The sequence below is a fragment of the Culex quinquefasciatus genome, chromosome 3 (assembly GCF_015732765.1).
Source record: "Culex quinquefasciatus strain JHB chromosome 3, VPISU_Cqui_1.0_pri_paternal, whole genome shotgun sequence".
In the NCBI taxonomy this organism is placed as follows: domain Eukaryota; kingdom Metazoa; phylum Arthropoda; class Insecta; order Diptera; family Culicidae; genus Culex; species Culex quinquefasciatus.
This window is the reverse complement of record NC_051863.1, coordinates 141942242-141966189: the sequence shown is the minus strand read 5'-3', so window position 1 is coordinate 141966189 and position 23948 is coordinate 141942242. Positions and strand designations below refer to the sequence as shown.

General features: G+C 34.5%; 1 protein-coding gene across 11 annotated transcripts in view; it reads left to right on the top strand.

The window, feature by feature from the left end:
• Positions 1 to 23948, top strand: part of LOC6048902 (poly(rC)-binding protein 3) — a 516717-nt gene that overhangs the window by 380544 nt on the left and 112225 nt on the right. For all 11 annotated transcript variants that reach the window (XM_038260118.1, XM_038260119.1, XM_038260120.1 and 8 more), the window contains exon 3: positions 7691 to 7747. In XM_038260118.1, coding sequence (XP_038116046.1) covers positions 7691 to 7747 — 57 coding nt within the window. The remainder of the gene's footprint in view (positions 1 to 7690; positions 7748 to 23948) is intronic.

The following is a 23948-nucleotide window of genomic DNA, read 5'->3' as shown; positions in this document are numbered from 1 at the left end:
TGGCCTCCACTGTACCGAGCAGCTGCCGTCACCGATCTGCACTAGAAAATTAATTATTTTAATTATGTACACGGTAGCAGTAGCATTTACTCCCGGGGTGTACACATGGAACAACACTCACTCACACGTGTGTGAGTCCAAGATCTGCGAAGGGATTATCGATTTTTTTTTCCTTCACCTCTCCAGCACGATTCCAGAAAGGAGAGAGGGAGGAGGGGGTACCCAAGCACACTTCAGAACATGTTGATGCATAGAGGGGGGGCACACAAAGGTACTTTGGAAATAATATGCGCCCTTTTCAGGAGACTTTGTTGCAACACGCGAAGCAAAATTGGCGTATCTTTCCAATTTGCGTGCCCCAACCAACCCCGGTAGCAGTGGGTTACAGGAGATTGGGTCATTTGGTTGAAAGGTCGTTTGATAGAATTGTGAGCACTAGCGTGCCCAGGTCCTCAAGGAAGGTGGGGCAAAAATATTAGAGTTTTGAAAATTTCGTCGTTTATGGACACCCCCTGCCCAATTTTAGAACAAATTTCCGAGGATGGTGGGGCAACTGCCCCATGTTGCCCCACCCTGGGCACGCTAGTGATTGTGAGTTTACTTGTTTATGTACTTCTGGAAGCAAGGGCTAAAAATCAAGTCATGGTAGTCATATCAAATAGGTCATTAAACCGAATGGAACATTTCACCGAAAAAGCCGTTTCATCGAATTGATCACTTTTTCATGAAACGTCTATTTTACTGAGTGATCACTTCAATCATGATCGTCGTTTGAATTTCTACTACAACGCAAAGACTAGTACCGTAAAACGGGGTGACTTTGATAGGTTTGCGATTTTTCCGCAAAATGAAGAGAACAATTAAAATTCGTAAGGAACGGTTCAGGAACATACTGAACGTGGTAGAGAAGTTTTCAAAGTACCTCAAGAAGAACTTTTTATAAATTTTTGAAATGTTTATAAAGTTAGTTAACTATAGTTAAGAAAATGTTGATGGAAGTCATTATTTTAAACTTCTCAAAGTGTCATGATTTTCTCAATGAACATGATTTTTAATCGGAAAACGGAATGCATTTTCGGATTCTTTGGACAATTTTCCACTAGGAGAAGGTTAAATAAGTTTGTAAATAATAAAAAATATGTATAAACACAATTAAAAAAAAAATCACCAAATTTATAGGCAATTAAGGTTAAACAACTTTCATGTAAAATGTGAAAACTTGTGATTCGTGCTTCGAATTCAGTATAAAATGCAATATAAATCGATAATTTTATAAACAAAACTATTTTTAACAAATTTCAGACTTTTTAACAATTTTACCTAAAATGTATATGTATTTTGTTAAAAAGCTTATAAACTTAGTTAACTAAATATAAACATTGATTTTTTTTTCTTACAAACTATATCAGCTACTTCAGTGATGGTACATTTTACGTACCGTAAACCGGGGTGACTTTGATAGGATTTCAATTTGTTTTTAGAATATTTTCCAACAGGTAAGGTTTTTCTCAAGATTATTATTTTTAAAACATGTACTGGGGTAGACCACACAAGGTCCATGCACTATTTTGGAAAAAAAGTTTTTTAAATAATGTTTAGAAAAATAGTTACGTTAAAAATTCTTAGTTTTAATTCCGGGGTGACTTTGATAGTCATAGATTTTCTTGTTAAAATCATATTTAAGATGTTAAAACTTTATTTGTACGTTAAATGTACCATCACTAAAGTAGCTGATATAGTTTTTAAGAAAAAAAAAAAAAAACAATGTTTAGATTTAGTTAACTAAGTGTTTAAGCTTTTAAGCAAAATACATATAAATTTTAGGTAAAATTGTTAAAAAGTCGGAATTTTGCCTGAAATTTGTTAAAACTAGTTTTGTTTATAAAATTATCGATTTATATTGCATTTTATACTGAATTCGAAGCACGAATCACAAGTTTTCACATTTTACATGAAATTTGTTCAACTGAAATTGCCTATAAATTGTGAGATTTTTTTTAATTGTGTTTCAAAAACACATATTATTTATTATTTACAAACTTTTTTAACCTTCTCTTAGTGGAAAATTGTCCAAAGAATCCGAAAATGCATTCCGTTTTCCGATTAAAAATCAGTTTTATTGTGAAAATCATGACACTTTAAGAAGTTTAAAAAAATGACTTTCATCAACATTTTTTTAACTATAGTTAACTAACTTTTTAAACTTGTCAAAATTTTATGAAAAGTTCTTCTTGAGGTACTTTGAACACTTCTCTACCACGGTCAGTATGTTTCTAATCCATTCCTTACGTATTTTAATTGTACTCTTCATTTTGCGGAAAAATCGCAAACCTATCAAAGTCACCCCGGCTATCAAAGTCACCCCGTTTTACGGTACAAATAAAGTTCTAACATCTTAAATATGATTTTAACGAGAAAAACTATGACTATCAAAGTCACCCCGGAATTAAAACAAAGAATTTTTAACGTGACTATTTTTCTAAACACTATTGAAAAAACTTTTTTTTACAAAATAGTACATGGGCTTTGTGTGGCCTATCCCAGTACATGTTTAAAAAATAATAATCTTGAGAAAAACTTTACCTGTTGGAAAAAAATTCTAAAAACAAATTGAAATCCTATCAAAGTCACCCCGGTTTACGGTAACCAGTCAGGGTCATTTCACCGAAAGGGACATTTCACCGAATGATCATATCGTTAATGTTTGGTTTTGGTACTCTTTAAGAAAAGCCATAGCTTTGAATAAGGTTAAAAATAAAATTAAAAATAAAGCGAAATACTATTCGCTGAATAGACTATTCTAACGAATGCATCATTTCGCCTAATAGACCATTTCACCGAAAGAGGAATTTCTCTGAATATTAATTTCGCTCTTATTCATTCGTTTGATCCTAATTGGAAGCAATGGCTGAGCAAAAGTGTGAGCTTTGTAAACCTTTTCATCAAATTTGTCGTTTCATCGAACGAGTCATTTCACCGAACGAGACGATTCGCCCCGAATAAACCGATTTGGGTCTCGTGGCGCAGGGGTAGCGGCCTCGGCTGCCGATCCCGATGATGCTATGAGACGCGGGTTCGATTCCCGCCTTATCCACTGAGCTTCTATCGGATGGTGAAGTAAAACGTCGGTCCCGGTTTCTCCTGTCTCGTCAGAGGCGCTGGAGCAGAAATCCCACGTTAGAGGAAGGCCATGCCCCGGGGGGCGTAGTGCCAATAGTTTCGTTTTTTTTTTAAACCGATTTGATCTACCAATCGTTTAACTGATCATTGGTTTTCATACTTCTGCCAGGAGGCAAGGACTATGAATAATTCAGAGTCATTCGATTTGGTATCTTCCGCAAAGTTGGAGGTTATGATTAGGACTATTCAGAACACACGGAAAAGAAATAACCAATTCTATTTAATTAATTTTTTGTAACAAAAAACTCGATTTTGACAAACTTTAGCCCCTTCGATTTTTTTTCATTTTTGATATTATTATTGGTGGATAAAAAGTGACAACTTTTGAGCCAAGTAATGATTTTTTGAAAAATAGTAATTTTTGGAAAGTACCGAAAATTCATCCAAAAAAAGTCCAAAAATTATTTTTGTTTGAAATTTTTAATTTGGATTCAAAAAATACCTTTGTTTTTTTGTAAAATGTACCGTTCTTGAGTTCAAGCCATTTTAAGGCAATTTTTTTAGAATAAATATTTTCAATTTTTTTAAAATTAATTTACCACCCTACTCAAGCCAGTAAATCTGGAATGTCGAGAAAAAGTCGGGTATTTGCCTAAATCCTAAGAAATCGGGAAAAGGTTTGGAATTTGTGTTTTTTTTTTTCACAAAAAGTTGGGAATTCCAAACAAACTTTAAAAATATTATATTTCTTTAATATTTTTTCAATACAAGGTATGTATAAATTTTCAATCAATTAAACTTAAAATTTCATGTTTCTTTCACTATTTTAAACATATAAAAAATCAAATAAATATTTGATGATTTGTCACACGTCGTTATAATTATTTATATGAGTCGAAGGATTTGAATTTATTTTTGGCTAAGTTTATCGATTTGATAAAGTTTTTGTCTATTCAATGCTTTTGCAAATTGATAGGATAAAACCCGAATTCTTATGCAATGGATTTTTATTGGGGAAAAAACTAATGTTATAAAGTATTTTCAATTTTTTTTTTCTAAATAATTTATGAAATTTTGAATTTTGTCATTTTGTAAATAAAATAATATTTATTCACAAAATCAGCAAGAAAACTTGATAAAAACATTTTTTTAAAGAATTTTATTTTAAATATTGTCTTTTTTCAATTTTGTCATTCCTTTTCCAGGCAAACCGAGGGACAAACATAATTTATTTGAAATTTAAAAAACCTTGAAATTTGATATTTTGTGATGATTTTATTATTTCATGAAGGCTGAATGTTTAGGGCAGGGTTACCAGATTTGTCGACAGAACATCCTTTCCAGATTTCGACAAGATTTTGCCAGATTTTTAGTTATTATTTTTGAACAATTTTTAACTTCTAAAACTTTAATATTTTAGAAATTCGGATTAATCCATTTTAAATCACTTGGCGAATTTTTTTTTTAAGCCTAATTAACATTTTCCACCTCTCTTCCAACCTGGTGCATTTTTGCCAAATTTTTCCAGATTTTTTATCGGCATTTGGTACATTTTTTTAAGTTTTAAAGTGGCAACTTTTGTTTAGAGTTTTCTCTGAATCAATGTTTTGATGGACTTTAGAGTTTTTGTAAGCACCTTTTAGGAAAACGCCGTCACTTAAACAAGTTCTGTCTGTTGCATTTGATAAATATGAAGATATCAAGACAGATTGGAGTTCAGAAATTTATTTATGTTAAACAAAAGTTTCCCAAGAACTAGCGTCCCGTTTCACCTTAAGATGATAGTTTGGACTTTTCGACCAATCATCATTCGGTGAACTCGTACCAACTCCACACAAGGAAGAGCTGTTGAATTGTCACGAACAAGATGAAAGAAAGGGGCACGTCATCTCTTCAGAGTGCGATCCCTACCCTCCCCTAAGCAGATCGCGAAGAACAACAACAACGGTGCCGGGAAAGACGATCCGGTAATGAGCCATTAATAATAGACGGCGTAAATCACGGGTTCAACCCGAGAGGGGACAACAATCCGGGTGCTCACTTTTTGCACATAAAGCTGAAAAAAGAGGAGCAGCAAGTGCGCTGAAATGTTATAAATGAATCAACAACGCTTCGAGAGCTTCATGAAACTATTATTTTAATTGCTGATCTTTGCCGACGACGGAACAGGTGCCGCGGCAGGGTTGCCAGAATAACTGCAAATGGTGGCAGCACTGGCTCCTGGCTGACGCTCAGACGGATGATGCAGCGCGCGCATAGATCTTGAGGAAATCGCGTCGCATGCAAGTCAAAGTGCAGAAAATAAGATTTCTTTTCGACCGCCGGGATTAAATGAGACCCGAGATTAAATGGATCGTGGCGCGCGAAAAAGGGAGGAGAAAGTTTCGTCTAGATTTAGGGAAGCATCAGTTCATTTGTTATATTGTGTGTTTGTGTGTAAATTTTAGTTAAGAATTTTAATCTTGTTTTGTCTGTTTAGAATTTCGTTGGATTGTGTGACATTTAATGTCGCAGAGGAATTTTTAAACGCGAATCGGCCGCGTTCTCGAAGGCACCATTAGCGACCTTTAATGTCTTTCAGAAATGGGATCGCAAGAGATCATCTTGTAGCAGCGACATTTGCGACAACTTTGTCCGTTGTCAACCCATTTGGTTTTACGAAACACCCTCCATAATTGCTAATTAAAAAGATTTACACGGGCAATTTTCCCACCTGAGAAAGAAAACTAAGCTGGAAAACGCCCCTTGTTCAATACATCGCGGATGAATGCCTAAATGAAACATTGTCCTTCTTTTTTTGTGGGGTGTTACCTTAACATTACATGGAGGTGAAACATCATTTGGCTTTTATCCCAACCTACCAAGGCAAACACAACCCCAGCAGCATCATAAAAAATAAGAGGGATGCAAAATTTGTTACCATTTTCAAGGGACGTCCCTTCGATCCCCAAGCGAGCCATTAGCGCTCACTTAAGAGAAATTGAACCAACTTAACGGGAATTTCTTCACGGTGTGAACATTTATTTCAATCTTTTAAGGGGAAAACGTGAAAAAATAAGTATCCCAGTTCCACAACTACGTAAAATTATGCAGCTGAAAAAACGAATTAACCTTTTATGTGGGAATTTGATGATAACGTAATATTACACACTTTTCAAGTAAAGTTACATTCCTTTAGGTAAACAACAAACGACTTATTTTTGTATTTTTGTATTTTTGTGTTTTTGTATTTTTGAATTTTTGTATTTTTGTATTTTTTGTATTTTTGTATTTTTGTATTTTTGTATTTTTGTATTTTTGTATTTTTGTATTTTTTGTATTTTTGTATTTTTGTATTTTTGTATTTTTGTATTTTTGTATTTTTGTATTTTTGTATTTTTGTATTTTTGTATTTTTGTATTTTTGTATTTTTGTATTTTTGTATTTTTGTATTTTTGTATTTTTGTATTTTTGTATTTTTGTATTTTTGTATTTTTGTATTTTTGTATTTTTGTATTTTTGTATTTTATTTTGTATTTTTGTATTTTTGTATTTTTGTATTTTTGTATTTTTGTATTTTTATATTTTTGTATTTTTGTATTTTTGTATTTTTGTATTTTTGTATTTTTGTATTTTTGTATTTTTGTATTTTTGTATTTTGTATTTTTGTATTTTTGTATTTTGTATTTTTGTATTTTTGTATTTTTGTATTTTTGTATTTTTGTATTTTGTATTTTTGTATTTTTGTATTTTGTATTTTTGTATTTTGTATTTTTGTATTTTTGTATTTTTGTATTTTTGTATTTTTGTATTTTTGTATTTTTGTATTTTTGTATTTTTGTATTTTTGTATTTTTGTATTTTTGTATTTTTGTATTTTTGTATTTTTGTATTTTTGTATTTTTGTATTTTTGTATTTTTGTATTTTTGTATTTTTGTATTTTTGTATTTTTGTATTTTTGTATTTTTGTATTTTTGTTTTTTTGTATTTTTGTTTATTTGTATTTTTGTAATTTTATAGTTAGTCAGTTATAAGCTGCCCAAAATTTGAAGCTTCGACCTGGATCAGCTGCGAACACAGCTGCGTCCAGTACTCATGTACAAATGTTTCCATTTGACGTCCACATTCTACCATACTCTCCATATGTATTGTAATGAATCGTTTCCCCAACCTATCCGTATCACTTCGGACCAGTAGTCCCCAATTAATCAACTTTCCTGCGCCACTGATGGTGGTATCTATGTCCGGGAAGTAGATCTCCTAGATCCATTTAGCGCCGCCGCCTCGGAATCGATTGTTTTTTGTGCGGTTCAAGCGGGGCTATAATTAATCATGCAGCCGACGTACCGAGCGGCAACACGTGGGCAATAAACCCCGACACTGATGAGCGTGGAGTCCCACGTGGAGCTACGAGTAGCGATACCACCACTTGAGCAAACTTCCTTTTCCCTCCAAAGTGGCGGTACGATTTGCCGAGATTATTATCTGTTTTGCCATTACTCGTTCAAAGCTGGAAGTTGTTCTTCGCAAACAAGCTTTTCACAACTTTTCCATTCATTCTTGTTTTTTTTTTCGTTCTCTCTCTTTGCAGGAAGTCGGAAGTATAATTGGCAAAAAAGGAGAAATCGTCAAACGGTTCCGGGAAGAGGTAAGTGTTTTCTCCGGTTCCTTCCTTCCACTTGCATGACTGGCAACCGCCACCCCTTCAAACTCGTCTGCAAACATTGCTGGGGCGGAGATTGCTAGGCAGGCACGTACACGGCCCGGTGTCGTCACGGAATGTCACTTGCTCTCGGTACGGCACACCGAGATCCTTGGAAACCTGCCACGTCGTGCTCGTCGTTTACAGTGTCTCTGTTTAAACAAGTTGCTGCTTAAAAATTGCTCCTTTCCCAATTTCTATACCTACGCCTTAGCCCTTCTTTCGTACTTTTTTTTAATCGAATCTCTGGAATTTTGAAAGTTAACTTAACTGTTTTACAAAAGTTTTTAAAGATTGCATTTCTGTGTCTTTGGGCAAAACTAATAGATGCAAAACACTTTTTTTTTTTCTTTTTTTGTGTAAAGTGTAATTGACATTCTTAAAAATTTCTCATGCATTTTTTTGTAAACTTATCTGAAATTAAAAAAAAAATGGGTTGACCACATAATTTGGATGATATTGCTACAACACGCAACCTTATTTGCGTAATTTATGGGTATCCTTTTTGGGAACGTGAACGATACTCATAATAAAGGTTCAAATTGGACAGGAAAGTTATTCTCCCGTATTCCTCCTCGAACTCTGTGGGTAAATATTCGAAAATCGGTATCTTTTGAGGGAATTTTACAATCGTTTTGATGTCTTCAGCAAAGTTTTGAGTTTTAATGAAGAAAATTTAGAATTTCAACTTAACTTTTTTTTCATAAACTTTTTTTCCAGTAATCCGTTTTTTATTGAAATCCCGTCAAACAATATTTTAGGTTTTTAATGAAAAAGGTTTCAACGTAAATCGAAAATTACTTCAATTTTGTTCATACAATGCATTATTTCCAGTTCATAGCCATTTGAGACTGATTTATGGAAAAAATAAAATATTTTTGATTATTAGTGTCTATTATTGTCCATTCTGATTTCTTTTTAATATGTGAAAAAATTCCTTTAAGGGGTTACATACATGTAAATCGGCAAAAATGTCAGAGGTTGGTTTGAGCACACACTTAAACTTTTTTCAAAATCTGTTTTCAGGGCATTAAAAAATACATTTTCATCTATTAACAAAACAAATTTCAAGACATTTGGTCGTATCATTGCCGAGATATAGCTATTTGAAGTTATCAGTTTCAAAAAACGGGTGCCACGATATCTCAACATTGCTTCGACCAAATCGGCTCAAAATTTTGGTGGAGACTCGTTAAACCGGTCCCGTGTGCATGACGAAGGCCGATTTCCAAAAAGTTTATTTAAAAAAAAGATAAAAATATTTTTCTGTTTTTCATATTAAAAATCGTCAGTTTTTGATTTTTTGTATTTTTTTAAAAAGCAAAATTTAAAAATCGGGCTTCGTCATGCACACGAGATATGTCTTGAGAGTCTTCATCCCAAATTTCAGCTAATTCGGTCCATCCCATCTCTAGATATCGTGGCACCCCTAAATCAACTCTGTGTTTAGAGAAAACCGCTCACAAAGTTTGACAGTTTGCTTTGTGGATGGCAAAATTTCAAACTTAAATTGTCTGTAAGTTACTTGAATCATGAAATATCTTCATGAAACTTTCAGGAGTGATTGGAAATCATCTTTTTAGTGGAATTAACAATTTTGCCGTAATATGAAATTTTGAGATTTTCTACATGTATGTAACCCCTTAATACTCCTTTTTTTTTTATTCAAATCGGATTTTCCGTTTATTCGAAAATTCAGGCCAGATTTTGAAATTTTGAAAAGATTTTTTTTCTGAGAGATTAAAATTTCACAATTCACACAAATGTGGTTTTCGAGGTATCGCCTTTTTAAAAATTAGGTCTAATATGATGACAGATATACAACATAATTTTGTCATGTTTTTCTTTTTTGCCAGAATTTGTCTCAGCAACTCATTGTCTGATTTTAAAAGCTCAATATCAAATTTGATTTAGAATTTTCCCAGCTGCCTCAGCAGAAATGGACAAACATGGACACTATTTGAAAAATCAAAAATTTTCCTGCTTTTGACCTAAATTAGGATTAAAATTAATAGAATTTCAAGACGAAGTTTTTTTTCATAAAATTTAGAGAACTTTTCGATTGCAAATTCATCTCAAAAGCTGCAGGGTTTTGTCACTTGAACATATCGAAACATAAAAAATAGAAATTGATTTTTGGTTAAAAAAACTGAATTAAAAAAAATATAATCAATACCGTCAAAATCGATCAAAAAATTCATCCATAAGCTAATAAAGAACATATCTAAAGTTTTTTTTTTGATTAGGTCCTATGAGCATATGAAAGACAATAGCTTATAGGTCCTTTTCAAAAAAAGCTGGATATTAAAACTTCAAGGTTTAGACATAGCATTTTGCAAATTTGCAGTAAATTTTGCATTTTTTTTATTATTAATTTGACTCGTAGAAATAAAAAAAAACACTTTTTATACAATTACAAGTGCGCCCTATCGGATGATTAACAAAGTTTCTTGAAATGATTTGCTTGTAAAGATGGCAATGTAAACGTTAAGTTAAAAAAAATATTTGATGTTATTTTCGATGTCAAAAAAAAGGATTCAAAAAAGGAAGACGCTGCCAATTTTGTTTATTTGCTTATTTTTTTTTTTTTTGTAAAAAATTGACATATTATTTGCGTTTTATTTTTTAGCAGAGCATTTTTTCCTGATTTTTTTCTTTTATCAATATCAACAATTTTACCGAAGACAGCAAATCAATTAATACTTGATCGAATTATACCGATTTTTCATTATTTTGGTTGCATTTTTGTATGGACAGCTGCCAAAATTGTATGGACAAACTAATGATGCTGAATAGTTACTCCAGACAAAGAAAAATTTTCATTCAAAAGGCAATTATCTCAAGCACTTTTTCTAATTTCATTTTTTCTATTTAAAAAAAAATTATTCTCGATTTTTGATATGATTTAGATGACAAAAAATTTAATCTTTTGAATAGTGTTATCCACTAAAAAAAACATATATTTTTGAAAAACATGGAAAACCGAAATAATATTTTTTTTTACATAATTTTTAAATGTGTTTTATGATAATGTGACTTTTTTACCTTCAAACGTCATGACCAAGCTCGACCATTTTTGAAAATATTTTTTTCGAAGAGATTACAAAATTTCCTATAACTTTAATTCAGAAATATTGAAGATTAGACCAATGATTGCGAATAAAATAATTTTCAAAATTTTACAATCATCCTTTACATTTGAAAAGGCCCAAGTACATTTATTGTTGACCATATGATCGAAAATGAACCTGAAAATGCATTTTTCTTTAACTAGCTTCAAAGAAATCCAACATAATTTCCTAAAAGTTAGATTTTTTATGAGAATGCCCCAAACATGAATCAGCCCAATTTTCATTTCCATTTTCTTGTTTAATTTACATTTTTTTTTCATTTTTGTAGTCCAAACCAGATTTTTTTCTATTTATTTTTGCGAGCCATAATTGTTATATTTACGAACCTTTTGAACAAAATTGGCAACATTTAACAATTGACAACCTTCGTCAATTGTTGTAAATATTTTTATGACATTTTTATGATTTTTTTTAAGTTCAACAAAACCAACTTTCATATTTACAAAGAACAATTACCTCTAGAAGTTTGCTCCCCGTTGTTATCCTTTCGGAGATTTATGCACATCGATGCCGCCCGTCCTCGTGTTTCATCCACGGATATTGGCATGGAGATGTTGTTCCGATAAACTACACTGTTCGGACGAGAATGATAAACTGAGTTTTACAGCGGCGCTTTTTCTTGCGGCTTAAAACTAAAAGAAATGATTTATTAGTTCATTGAATATTTGCTTATCATTCTTACTCACATCATTAGTTTCATTCTTAACCTCCTCCTCAACTCATGAATCGGATTCAAGTCCTGTGGTTCCTCTGCGAGCGTTCCTGATTGATACTAAATCTTTTTAATTGCTCATAATTGGTTTATAGTTTAACTTACGATACAAATTGCGATACGATCAATTTAATTGTGTTGCAAGCAGATCTTACGGGTTCACCTCTTCACGTGCTAATTTGTTTTTAACTTCTCGCTTCTTCCAATTCTTGACAAACGTCTATCTGACAAATTGCAAAGTGCTATGGTAAAAGGTGCGACTCTTTTGCGCCTCAACACTCCCCCACGTAATTCTGGATATTTCTTAGAACTTCCAGATTTACCTAAACTAAACTTTGCCATTTCAATTTCTTAACTATCTACGAATGAATTCAAATCGCCCCACCTCATCACCTTAAGGTACCAGGATGCAGTAAAGAATTATGTCTTTCTTGACAATTTCCCACATTACAACGTATGTTCATTTTACATCTAGCATTTCCATGAGCATTTAGGCAAATCTGACACAAATTGTTATCACTCACTACCTCCATTCGTTCGTCTAACTCCATTTCTTTAAACACCTCACAGTTTCTTATTCTGTGATTTGTTTCCCCGCAAACCACGCATGGCCATCTCGATTCAGAAGGACTGGATTCGATCTCCGCAGCGTCATGCACGCCGGCAAAGGATCTCTGTTGCTCCCTCGGCTTAGCAACTTTTCCGGCCATGTTGTTGGATGCAGTAAACTCGTCGTAGTGGACCACCTCACTAGCTACCGAAACCAAATCGGCGAGAAAATCCGTAAGAGTGCGTAAAGTGATCTTTCTTTGTTTACGTTTATATCGAACCCATTCGATTTGCGTTACAGCTGGTAACTTTTCGACAATTTCGCTTATCAGTAAGGGATTGACAAGATGATCTTGAAGTCGAGTGGCTTCTAGGTGGTCGCAGAGCTGAGCGACAACGGTTCCAAATCTGATAAAAGTTCCTAATTTATCAATTTTTGGTGCTTCGGTTTTTCTGATCTTGGCCAACAGTGTGCCAAGCATCTGTTCAGGCCTGCCGTACAGTTGCCGCAGAGATTCGATCACTTTTGGTACTGCCTTTGGAAGAACCAATAATCCGCCGACCAACTCTCTGGCCGGAAATTTTATGGCTTCTTGTAATCGTGATAAATTTTCCAAATCCGAAAACCCACATGCTTCAGTTGAAGAATTGAAACTGCTTATGAATATGGGCCATTCGTTTGGATTTCCAGTAAAGGTTGGCAATTTCCACGACAAATACTGGCGGGCTGTTAGTTGGGCCTTAGTCGGTTTATCCGTCGACCGACTGCTGGTTTGTTTACGTTGCTCCTCTGATTCGATGCTTGAATCACTTCCGCTGAAACTCTCTTCGAACTCTGCATTGGGAGTTGACGCGGCGCCCCCAACCTTTGTGGAAGTTGCTCGGTGTTTCCTTTTTTTTCGCTTGTTCTTTGTAGGTTCACCTTTATCTGCTGTGATCTTTTTCAAGTACTCTTCAAACTCAGCACAACACTTCTTTCGATCTGCAGTTAACTCGTTCAACTCTTTCATCCAATTCTCTCTTTCTGCTTTATACTTTTGATTGAACTCCTTTTCAGCCAGTATCTTCTTCTCGATCTGTTCCTTCTCGTAGATCAGCTCCAACTCTCGTTTGTCCTGTTCTAGTTTGAGCTTCATGTCGACAAGGCGCGATCTCTTCTCCAGATTCTTCCGATGAAGATCTAGTTGCTGGGACATCAATTTAGCTACAGCTTCCATATTAACTTCGGTCGCAGATTTTGTACACGTATTGCACATCCACGAGTCGTCTGCCTTTGTTGACACCGTCACATCTTGACAGACACAGTGGAAGTATTGTTGACATCCGTCACAAAATATCAACTTTGCCTCGTCCTCTTCTGATAGGTTGCACTGGGCGCAATGAAAGCCTGATTCAGTCATTTTGAGGTTACGTCCGGGTGTAATGATTTTTAAGTGTTCGGACGAGAATGATAAACTGAGTTTTACAGCGGCGCTTTTTCTTGCGGCTTAAAACTAAAAGAAATGATTTATTAGTTCATTGAATATTTGCTTATCATTCTTACTCACATCATTAGTTTCATTCTTAACCTCCTCCTCAACTCATGAATCGGATTCAAGTCCTGTGGTTCCTCTGCGAGCGTTCCTGATTGATACTAAATCTTTTAATTGCTCATAATTGGTTTATAGTTTAACTTACGATACAAATTGCGATACGATCAATTTAATTGTGTTGCAAGCAGATCTTACGGGTTCACCTCTTCACGTGCTAATTTGTTTTTAACTTCTCGCTTCTTCCAATTCTTGACAAACGTCTATCTGACAAATTGCAAAGTGCTATGGTAAAAGGTGCGACTCTTTTGCGCCTCAACATACACCGTCTTGGTACGTACTACTGACTTTGACGCCTGATGCCGAGCCGTGTATCGTTTCGTCGAGCACGTGCCGGAGTACCAGGATTCTTTGCTCGACTTTGTCAGGGATCGAACTGGGGTTGGTACTGGAGTTGAAAGCTAGTGTGATTGGCAGCAGCATAACAACGAGTTTCAGTACGTAGATATTGCAGCTAGATTGTACAATCGTGTGTGAATGTCATAAGTTTTTTGTTGTTGTTGTTGCTGCGATGAAATTGGAAAAAGAACATTCTTGACTACATCAAACAGATAGTTTGCTCTTTTGAGTGGGGGATTGTTATGTTTTGGCATAGCTACAAGTTACTGGAAAGAGTTTTTTTGTTGTGTCTGAGTTATGAAATGATATCTTTAGTTTGTCATAAATCCTATTGAGAAGGTTTTCTTTATTTCGATCGATAAACATAAATATACTTACAAAAAGAAAGAATCCCAAAAACTTGAAAAGACAAACAACCTCTCCTCCAACATCTGCACCCACGCATATGTGTTGCTGACTCATAATATGCTGTTTCTAACGCCACCCAGCTCCCCTCTCCGCGCATATTTGTTCTCTACACTCGGGCACTACGTTAGCAGCTCATCCACGCGTTCCGCGTGTGCTTTTCACGCACACGCGAGACTTTTCGGCGGAACGAATTGAGTAGTTTTCACCCAGCAGCTTGTCAAAGAAGAGGCGGCAAACTAGCTAGATACACAACTTCATTGTACACTCAAACCAAAGATCGCTGAAATCGAATGCTACTATTTGGCGTTTAAAGAATTTCTGACAAACTGAATTCAGTTCAAATTTGGGTGCATCGTAGAACAGTGAACAACATGCTCCGCTCAGCTAGAAGAAGTCGTGTCGGGATTGATGATTGGCTTCGCCGCGGTTGGTGAAGGTCGGATTTTCCACGGTGCCGGTGTCGGTTTTCCGAGCAATCATGTTTATTTATTTAGAGATGTTTGGATGTATCATACATACGCGAGAGCCGCCACTTGATCTAGTCAGATGTTTTGTTTTGCTTGGAGCGTGTATTACCTGAACTTCACAGGCGGGCATGTGCTTGAAATTTGTCGAAAACTGTAATCGAAACCTTTAACAACACTCAAAAAGATGCTTAGAAATGTTTTATCAGCCTCCGGATCTTTACCCAGTATTATATCCAGCGAAACAACGCTCCCACTAGATGCACTTGCGAGAGAATGAGATTGACTGACAGCTTGGCAGCCTCAATCCGACAGCCTCGATTCCGTTATGCCAAACAATTAACGTCCCGGGCGGAAGTGGATTCTTGACGAGCTGACGTCGCTGTCATGCTATCTTATCGCAAATGGTTCGAGACTAAAATTCAGAGCGAAGATTACAGTTTACGTTAAACATCTTAGAACCCATTATTGAAAAAAAATCAGTCAGAGAAAAATTACTAGAATTTGTCGATTTTTCAAAGAATAGCTCCTAATTTCCTATTTTTCCGTTTTCATGATATCAATTTGTGCAAATTTATTTGTACAAAAAAATTATATGCTTTTCATATATTTTATTTGTTTTTTTTTTCTTCTAAATATATTTGTTTAGGTAAGTTTTTGCTTAAATATTTTTTTTTATAGTTTAAGGTCTATTCTGCAATCTTCAATATTTTGTCTATTTCCGTAATAATTTTCCAGTCGCATTTTCGATTTTCTTACAAACATGAACTTGGACAAAACAAAAATTACTTCATACTTTGTTGACATAAAAAGATTATTGGTCGACACATTGGAAAATATGACTCCAGAAAAATACATACTTTTCAAAACCTTGGCAGCGTTTGTAGCAAAAAAAAACATTACTTTTGAATGCAACCGGGTGCCTTAAATTTGGCTTGCGTTTTTTCGAGACATCTGAATTTTTAAAATTGCATATTTTCTACCTAAAAAGATGGTGTACATTTTGACCAATAAGCCCAAAAACATTTTTTCGAAAATGAAAAAAAGTTAGTTTTTAGAGCTTGAAACTGCTCCAACATTACATCTCTTTAAAACATAACCCCGAATTTCCACCATGAAAAAAAAAAAATTTTAGGGTTGGCGTTGGCGTTAGAATTTGTCGTAGAAAGCGTAGAATGCGAGAAAAAATGTGGATGTCTGCGACAAAGTTGCTTGATTTGGCGTGCCCAACAACTTTTCATAAGAGAAAACAAAATCTCAAGCATTTTCCTGGAGTTTGGCAGACTAACCGTGAACCACCCTACCTAAGCCAATATTTGCCTTTGCATTTTAAGGAATTTCGAATAATTTTAACTTTTTGGGACATATTTTGTTTACTTTTCTGATGAATATTGATTTTTTTGAGCCTTGAAATAAGAAGAGATGGCAGCACGGTCTTGACTTAAATATGATTTATATATTTTTCAAGAGGTCAGGTGTCTACATTTTAACTATTATTAGCTTGAAACGTATCAGGTTGTACATAATTCCATTTTTTTTTTCGATGGGTATGAAATTTGAGAAATTTGGCAACACTTTCAAGACCAATTGCCACTTTATTAGCATGTCTAGAATATTCAAACCTGAATGTTGTAAAGTTTGATTTAAAATCACTTCAGAGTTTTCTTTTTTAGGCATTGTTGGGTGGAAATTTATTCAATTATTTATTATCTGGCAGCACTGCAGTGTCACGAGATATCTTTAGAAGAATTATAGATTTGTTTAGATATCCACACTTTCGGAGCCGGCTTTTTTGTCAAAAATGTCAACCTATATTTACAAAAAAAAATCCTCTGTACTAGGGTGACAATAATAAAATCAACCTCAGGGATATACCCCCTGATTCGATTCCTTAGGCAAAAATAAGTAACTGTGAAAGTTTTGAGGTAAATTGGTTAAGGTTTTAGCGCCGTTACAGATCGTTAAATTTGGTGCAAAAAATTCTTTTTATTCAAAAACGTCTTCTTGAATCTAAAATAACTCGTCAGGGTTAATTCGGATCGTTTTGCGGTCTTCATCGAAGTTGTTTTTCATAAAATGTTACATAAGAATCTCACACTTGACAATGTTCCGACACATTGAACGCCACCTTTTGATGGATTTTTGAGAAATTTGCATTGCCTCATACATTTTCCAAAATATTACATTTTTCATGTCACCCTAACGATTATCCGAAGCCTCGATTATCCGAAGGTTTGTATGGGAATTCGGATAATCGAATCACGACCTCATTTTAGTCAAATTTGAGTTCTGGAATTTTTTTTTAAAGGTCCAATAAACCAAATTTTCAGTTTTTGCTTTTTGGGTGTTTTTTAAAACCCCTGACTCAAAGCGGTTTCTAAAACGTTCAAAAAGCAAAAATTGGAAATTTGGTTTATTGGACCTTTAAAAAAAAAAATCCCCGAAGTTGTTGGTTGCCTTTTAAAAAATAAAATGCATTTTTTTTCAATATTGCATCACCGCCATTTTGACCGCAATCTTGGATTTAAAAATTCTAAATCATTTTAGCGTAGTTTTGGGGTCATACCTAAGCTCGACAATCAAAAATTAGACAGCGAAAAAAAAATTTTTTTTGTTCGATTATCTGAAGTGAATTTTTTTCTAGGCCTTCGGATAATCAAGTCTGGACTGTAAAGGTCCAACAAACAACATTTTTTATTGTTTTTTTTATTTAGCAATTGTTTCGGGAAATATTGGCACTTAAGAAATTTTTGTTTTATTAGTTAGATTGCTGTAAAATTTTATCTTAGCCCACACATTCGGAGTCGTATTTTTTGCCCAAAAATATCAACTTATTGTTATAAACATTTTCTCTCTACATCCAAATCTCCTCAAAATTGTCTTATTCCTAAATGCATTGAAAAAAATGAAACTCTTATATTTGAAAAATATTCAATACTTTTTTGAATCGTAATATGTTGTAACTTTAAACTTTTATGCTCTAATTGAATAGCAATATAAAATAATCTGAAAAAGCTAACAACTGAAAAATCCACTGAATAAACATGAAGAATACTAAACAGACAAAAGATAGCGATAATAGAAATCATATAATGGCAGTTAAGGTCAACGTTGAGTCGACATTTTTGAAGATGATGTTAGTATAAACTTCAGTTTCGTCAAGGTATGATTGATATGAGCTTCCTGAACATGCTTCAAACAACTGGATTTAATTTTAGTGATTTTCTAAATAAAATCGTTAATTTCGTGTACAAATGGTATGAAATAATCCTAAACAACCATATCCAAAAATTACAATTTTGTTTGTTGGCAGAAAATTCACTAAAATTTAATTCTGTCGATTAGAACGTGTTTAGGGAGACCCAATCTATCATACCTTAACGATATTGAAGCGTTTACTGACATCAACTTAACAAAGATCGAGTTGTGTTATAGGTGAAAATATTTTTCTTTTAGATTAATATTTCCAAAATCATCATGTGGCAAGATAGCATAACAGTGCCGATATGTGGGTGGTGTCAATAATAACACAATTTGTTGAGTATCAGCTTTCGTTATTGTTCCACTGCTGACACTCAGCCTGACAGCATTTCCTCCGATCCCTAGTTTATGCAAATTATGATGGTAAATCATTGCTCTTGGCATTGCTAACTTAACCCGTATAGGCCTGGGTGAAATTGGAATCACTAAAATGGCCATAACTCAGCGAAAACTCAACCAATTTGCATACTTCTTTATTAGTTGGACTCGTTAGAATGTCTATTTTCCGAAAATGACCCGCAGAACCCGGAAATGTTCCGGTGGCCGGAGATATTCCGGTGGGTCACTGGGTCAAACAGGGTCAAAAATGGCCATTTTTGGGTCCCGCACTATTTTGTTAATAGAAATCTAGGACAAAAACACATTTTTTCATGTTACGATCTTTGTTCTACCAACAGACAATACTGACCATTGATTTTGCACCACCGGGGATGTTCCGGATTGAGCGGGCAGGTTCCCTACCCCGGGGGAACCGGTCAAGGGACGGTCAGGAATAAAACTATTTCAATCATGGCAATATGGGTGTCAAAGTTCATCATTTTCAAAATCAAGCTCATCTATGATCCCCAAAACCACCTTTGGACCGATCTGGCCACTTTGGGACCGGTTCCCGGTACTCCGGTGGAACTCGGAATAAGGAAAATTACGGGATTATTTCTGAATAATTTTTGACAGGGCAATATGGATGTCAATGTTCATCATTTTCATAATTTAGCCATATTCCGGGTTCCACCGTAGTACCGGGAACCAGTCCCAAAGTGGCCTGATTGGTCCAAAAATGGTTTTGGTGATCATGGATGAGCTTTGTTTTGAAAATGATGAACTTTGACATCAATATTGCCCTGTCAAAAATTATTCAGAAATAATCCCGTAATTTGCCATATTCCGGGTTCTACCTGAGTACCGGGAACCGATCCCAAAGTGGCCAGATCGATCCAAAAGTGGTTCTGAGGATCATGGATGAGCTAAATTTTGAAAATGGTGAACTTTGACACCCATATTGCCCAGTCAAAAATTGTTCAGAAATAATCCCGTAATTTGCCTTATTCCGGGCTTCACCGGAGTACCGGGAACCGGTTCTAAAGTGGCCAGATCGGTCCAAAGGTGGTTTTGGGGATCATAGATGAGCTTTGTTTTGAAAATGATGAACTTTGACACCCATATTGCCTGTGAAAAATTATTCAGAAATAATCCCGTAAATTGCCATATTCCGGGCTCCACCGGAGTACCGGGAACCGGTCCCAAAGTGGCCAGATCGATCCAAAAGTGGTTCTGGGGATCATGGACGAGCTAAGTTTTGAAAATGATGAACTTTGACACCCATATTGCCCAGTCAAAAATTGTTCAGAAATAATCCCGTAATTTGCCTTATTCCGGGTTCCACCGGAGTACCGGGAACCGGTTCTAAAGTGGCCAGATCGGTCCAAAGGTTGTTTTGGGGATCATGGATGAGCTTTGTTTTGAAAATGATGAACTTTGACACCCATATTGCCTGTGAAAAATTATTCAGAAATAATCCCGTAAATTGCCATATTCCGGGTTCCACCGGAGTACCGGGAACCGGTTCCAAAGTGGCCAGATCGATCCAAAAGTGGTTCTGGGGATCATGGACGAGCTAAATTTTGAAAATGATGAACTTTGACACCCATATTGCCCAGTCAAAAATTGTTCAGAAATAATCCCGTAATTTGCCATATTCCGGGTTTCACCGGAGTACCGGGAACCGGTCCCAAAGTGGCCAGATCGATCCAAAAGTGGTTCTGGGGATCATGGATGAGCTTGATTTTGAAACTGATGAACTTTGACATCCATATTGCCCTGCCAAAAATTATTCAGAAATAATCCCGTAATTTGCATTATTCCGGGTTTCACCGGAGTACCGGGAACCGGTCCCAAAGTGGCCAGATCGGTCCAAAACTGGTTTTGGGGATCATAGATGAGCTTGATTTTGAAAATGATGAACTTTGACACCCATATTGCCATGATTGAAATAGTTTTATTCCTGACCGTCCCTTGACCGGTTCCCCCGGGGTAGGGAACCTGCCCGCTCAATCCGGAACATCCCCGGTGGTGCAAAATCAATGGTCAGTATTGTCTGTTGGTAGAACAAAGATCGTAACATGAAAAAATGTGTTTTTTTTCCTAGATTTCTATTAACAAAATAGTGCGGGACCCAAAAATGGCCATTTTTGACCCTGTTTGACCCAGTGACCCACCGGAATATCTCCGGCCACCGGAACATTTCCGGGTTCTGCGGGTCATTTTCGGAAAATAGACATTCTAACGAGTCCAACTAATAAAGAAGTATGCAAATTGGTTGAGTTTTCGCTGAGTTATGGCCATTTTAGTGATTCCAATTTCACCCAGGCCTATACGGGTTAATACTATCCTTGCTTTGGGAATTTGATTTATGTTCAGAAGATCCTCCATAAAACTTATTATTTGTAATAATCTCACCAATAAAAATGATTTCTATAACAATTTTTCTTATCTCAAATTTGAACCCAGCTCCAAACTTCGTGCTCCACTAGCACTAGAGCGTCCAATTTCCCGGGGTTACAAATTTCCCAGGAAACGGGAAATTTTCAGCCAATTTCCAGGGAAATCCAGGGAAATTTTAAATTTAATGAAAATTGTTATGATCTTGATTTAAATTTATATTATGCAACAACATTTTATAGGACATCAACATTAATGGTTTAAATAACTGTGAAGGTTAATTTACAGCTAGACTGCATGTAAAAAATCATTCAACTACAAGAAAATGTATTTTGGTATTTTTTATGCGAAATTTTAGGCTTGCCTCTGTGACTAGTTTATTAAAATGAAAAAAAAAAAAAAAACATGCAGAAATTATGTTTTTCATGACAAATACTGTTTTCAGCTCCTAAACAAATGGTAAAGCTTTTTAGTGTTGGTTCTACTCCAAACAACCCAATGTTTTCAAATATTTGAAGCAAGCTTTGAATATATTTTTGCAATTTTCTAGAACAAACAATAGAAAGTAATTTTTCAATGATTTTTTTTGTATTATTATGCAACATGATTTAAATTATACGATAAATTAACATCATTCCACAAAAAGTCTTCTATTTTTTCACATTTAACCCTCTAACACCTGTAGATGCACCAGTGCTCCATGATTCTTTTACTTCAAATTGTAATTTCTTTAGTACTAGGTATTCAACCAATTGAATTAATTCTTTTTGCACTAATTCGATTTTCATCTCATTTGATCATGGTAAACAAAAACGTAAAAAAATCTCAATTTTAATTTGGAGGTAAGGAGTGCATATTGTTTTGATGAAATAACATCAATCTGTTTAAAGCTTACCTAATTGCAATAACTTAATACTCATTAAGCAAGATCTATTCACAGTTGCCTCAAAAAATAATATTATCAGAAATAATTCTGATGTCATAATTTATGATAATCTGATTAATTATATATAAACCAAACAATACATTTAATTCACCAAAATCATGTTGAGTTTGTTCATTTATTATTTATTATTTTTTCAGAGCATCTTCAAAAAATAGCTCCAAAAATTTAAGAAAATGTATACTTTCGCTTGAATTTTGGGAATTCCCGGGAAATTTGTAAATTAACGGGAAATATTTTTTTTCGGGAAATCCCGGGAATTTCCGGGAACTGGCACTGATTCCAGCAAAAGAGGGCAGCAACAATCGGTGCGCTACGAAACCACTAATTAGAAGACGTGAAAGTTTTCCCATTCAACCACCAGGAGCATCAGACTCAACTATCGCATCCTTCCAGAACCGGCAGCTGCGGCAACTCGATTTCGTCGTCCTTTTCTTCGGAACAAAAAGCGGAGAAAGAATCCTTCGTCCGCCTTTTGTTCCGCCAGTCAACCTGGGCTGGAAATGACGGCGGCGAGGTTGGCGTCCTGGGCGAAGGGGAAATAAGACGTTTATCGAAATATTAATTTTCATTTGCAGCCTTCTTCGCCACGTAGTGGCGTGCACTGTGAAAAAAATGTTAGGAAAATATGAGATTTTTAACAAAAATAAGAAATCATAACTTTTTAACTGTGCCAAACAAGTACTCAGTACTTTCATAAGCAGCGCAGCACTCAAGCAAAAGTTTAACCTGAATGACGTTTCAGGCTGGGAAGGGAAACTTTTCCCTTCTTAACCACTTCGTTAATTGTATTTTCCATCAAATGAGCGGCGGTGGCGTAAACTTTCACGGCCGAACATATTGATGAGCGAGAGAAGAGAAATGATTTTGATACTTTTCTTTTTGGGTGGGAGTAGGAGGGCCGTTGACTGACGTTTGAAGGGAGAAGTTTTGCTTTGATATCTCGCGCGCGCCAAAGTTTTGTGCGCACGTTACACGACGTGCTGGCGGTCTGTCAGGTAATCGATAGCTTCCTCTCCCCCAGGTGCATCGACCTGATTGGCAGTTTTGGGGTGGAATGTTGGGAAAATTTTGGTCCAGACAGGATGAAAAGAGATATTTAAACACTTTTATGTTACGTTTGGTAATTGTTTAAAAAAAATTCAACGTTTGACTTAAATTATAAGTGGTGATTATTGAACTCAATCGATATATTTTAATCCACAATCGAGATTTCTCGTTTGAAATATTACGGTCGTAGTTTGTCGATAGTGAAAAACAAATCTAAAATTCTAATACTTCAAAACTCTCAAATTTCATGATTCTAAAATCCTGAAATTAAAAAAAAATCAAAATTAAGGAATTATAAAATTCAGAAATTTTAAAATTTATAAACTTAAAAATCAAAAACTAACTCAAGAACTCAAAAGATTATATTCAAAAATCCTAAAATTAAAAAAATATAAATTTCAGAATACAAAAATTCAAAAAAATATTAAATGTTACGATCGTAACTTATCGATGGTAAAAAATCATATATTATTCAATTCTAATGTTCTAAAAATGTTATCAAATTCTCAAATTACAAGCTTCTAACGTTCTAAAAATAATAGATTCAAAAATTTTAGAATTCTCAAAATCAAAAATTAAAAATTACTCAAGAATTTGAAAATTCATTATCAGAAATCCTTGAAATCTCAATTTAAAATTAGAAAATTTATATCATACATTTAAATAAAAAAAATATATCTTAATTTTTTTTAAATACTCCAAAATTCAAAAAAAATATGAAAATTTTACATTTCAATGTAATAAAATTCAACAAATTAAAATAAGAAAAATAATAAAAATTAAGAAAAATATATTTAAATATAAATTTATATTTAAATATAAGAGATTTAAAACAAAAAGCTAAACAAAAATAATGGGATTTTTGAATTCAAGATAAAACGACTTTTGATTTTAGAGTATTTGATTTATTATCTAAAATTATGGATTGTTTAAATTTGAAAGTTTTGTTTATTCGCTTCCTTTCATTTTTATTTTTTAATCTA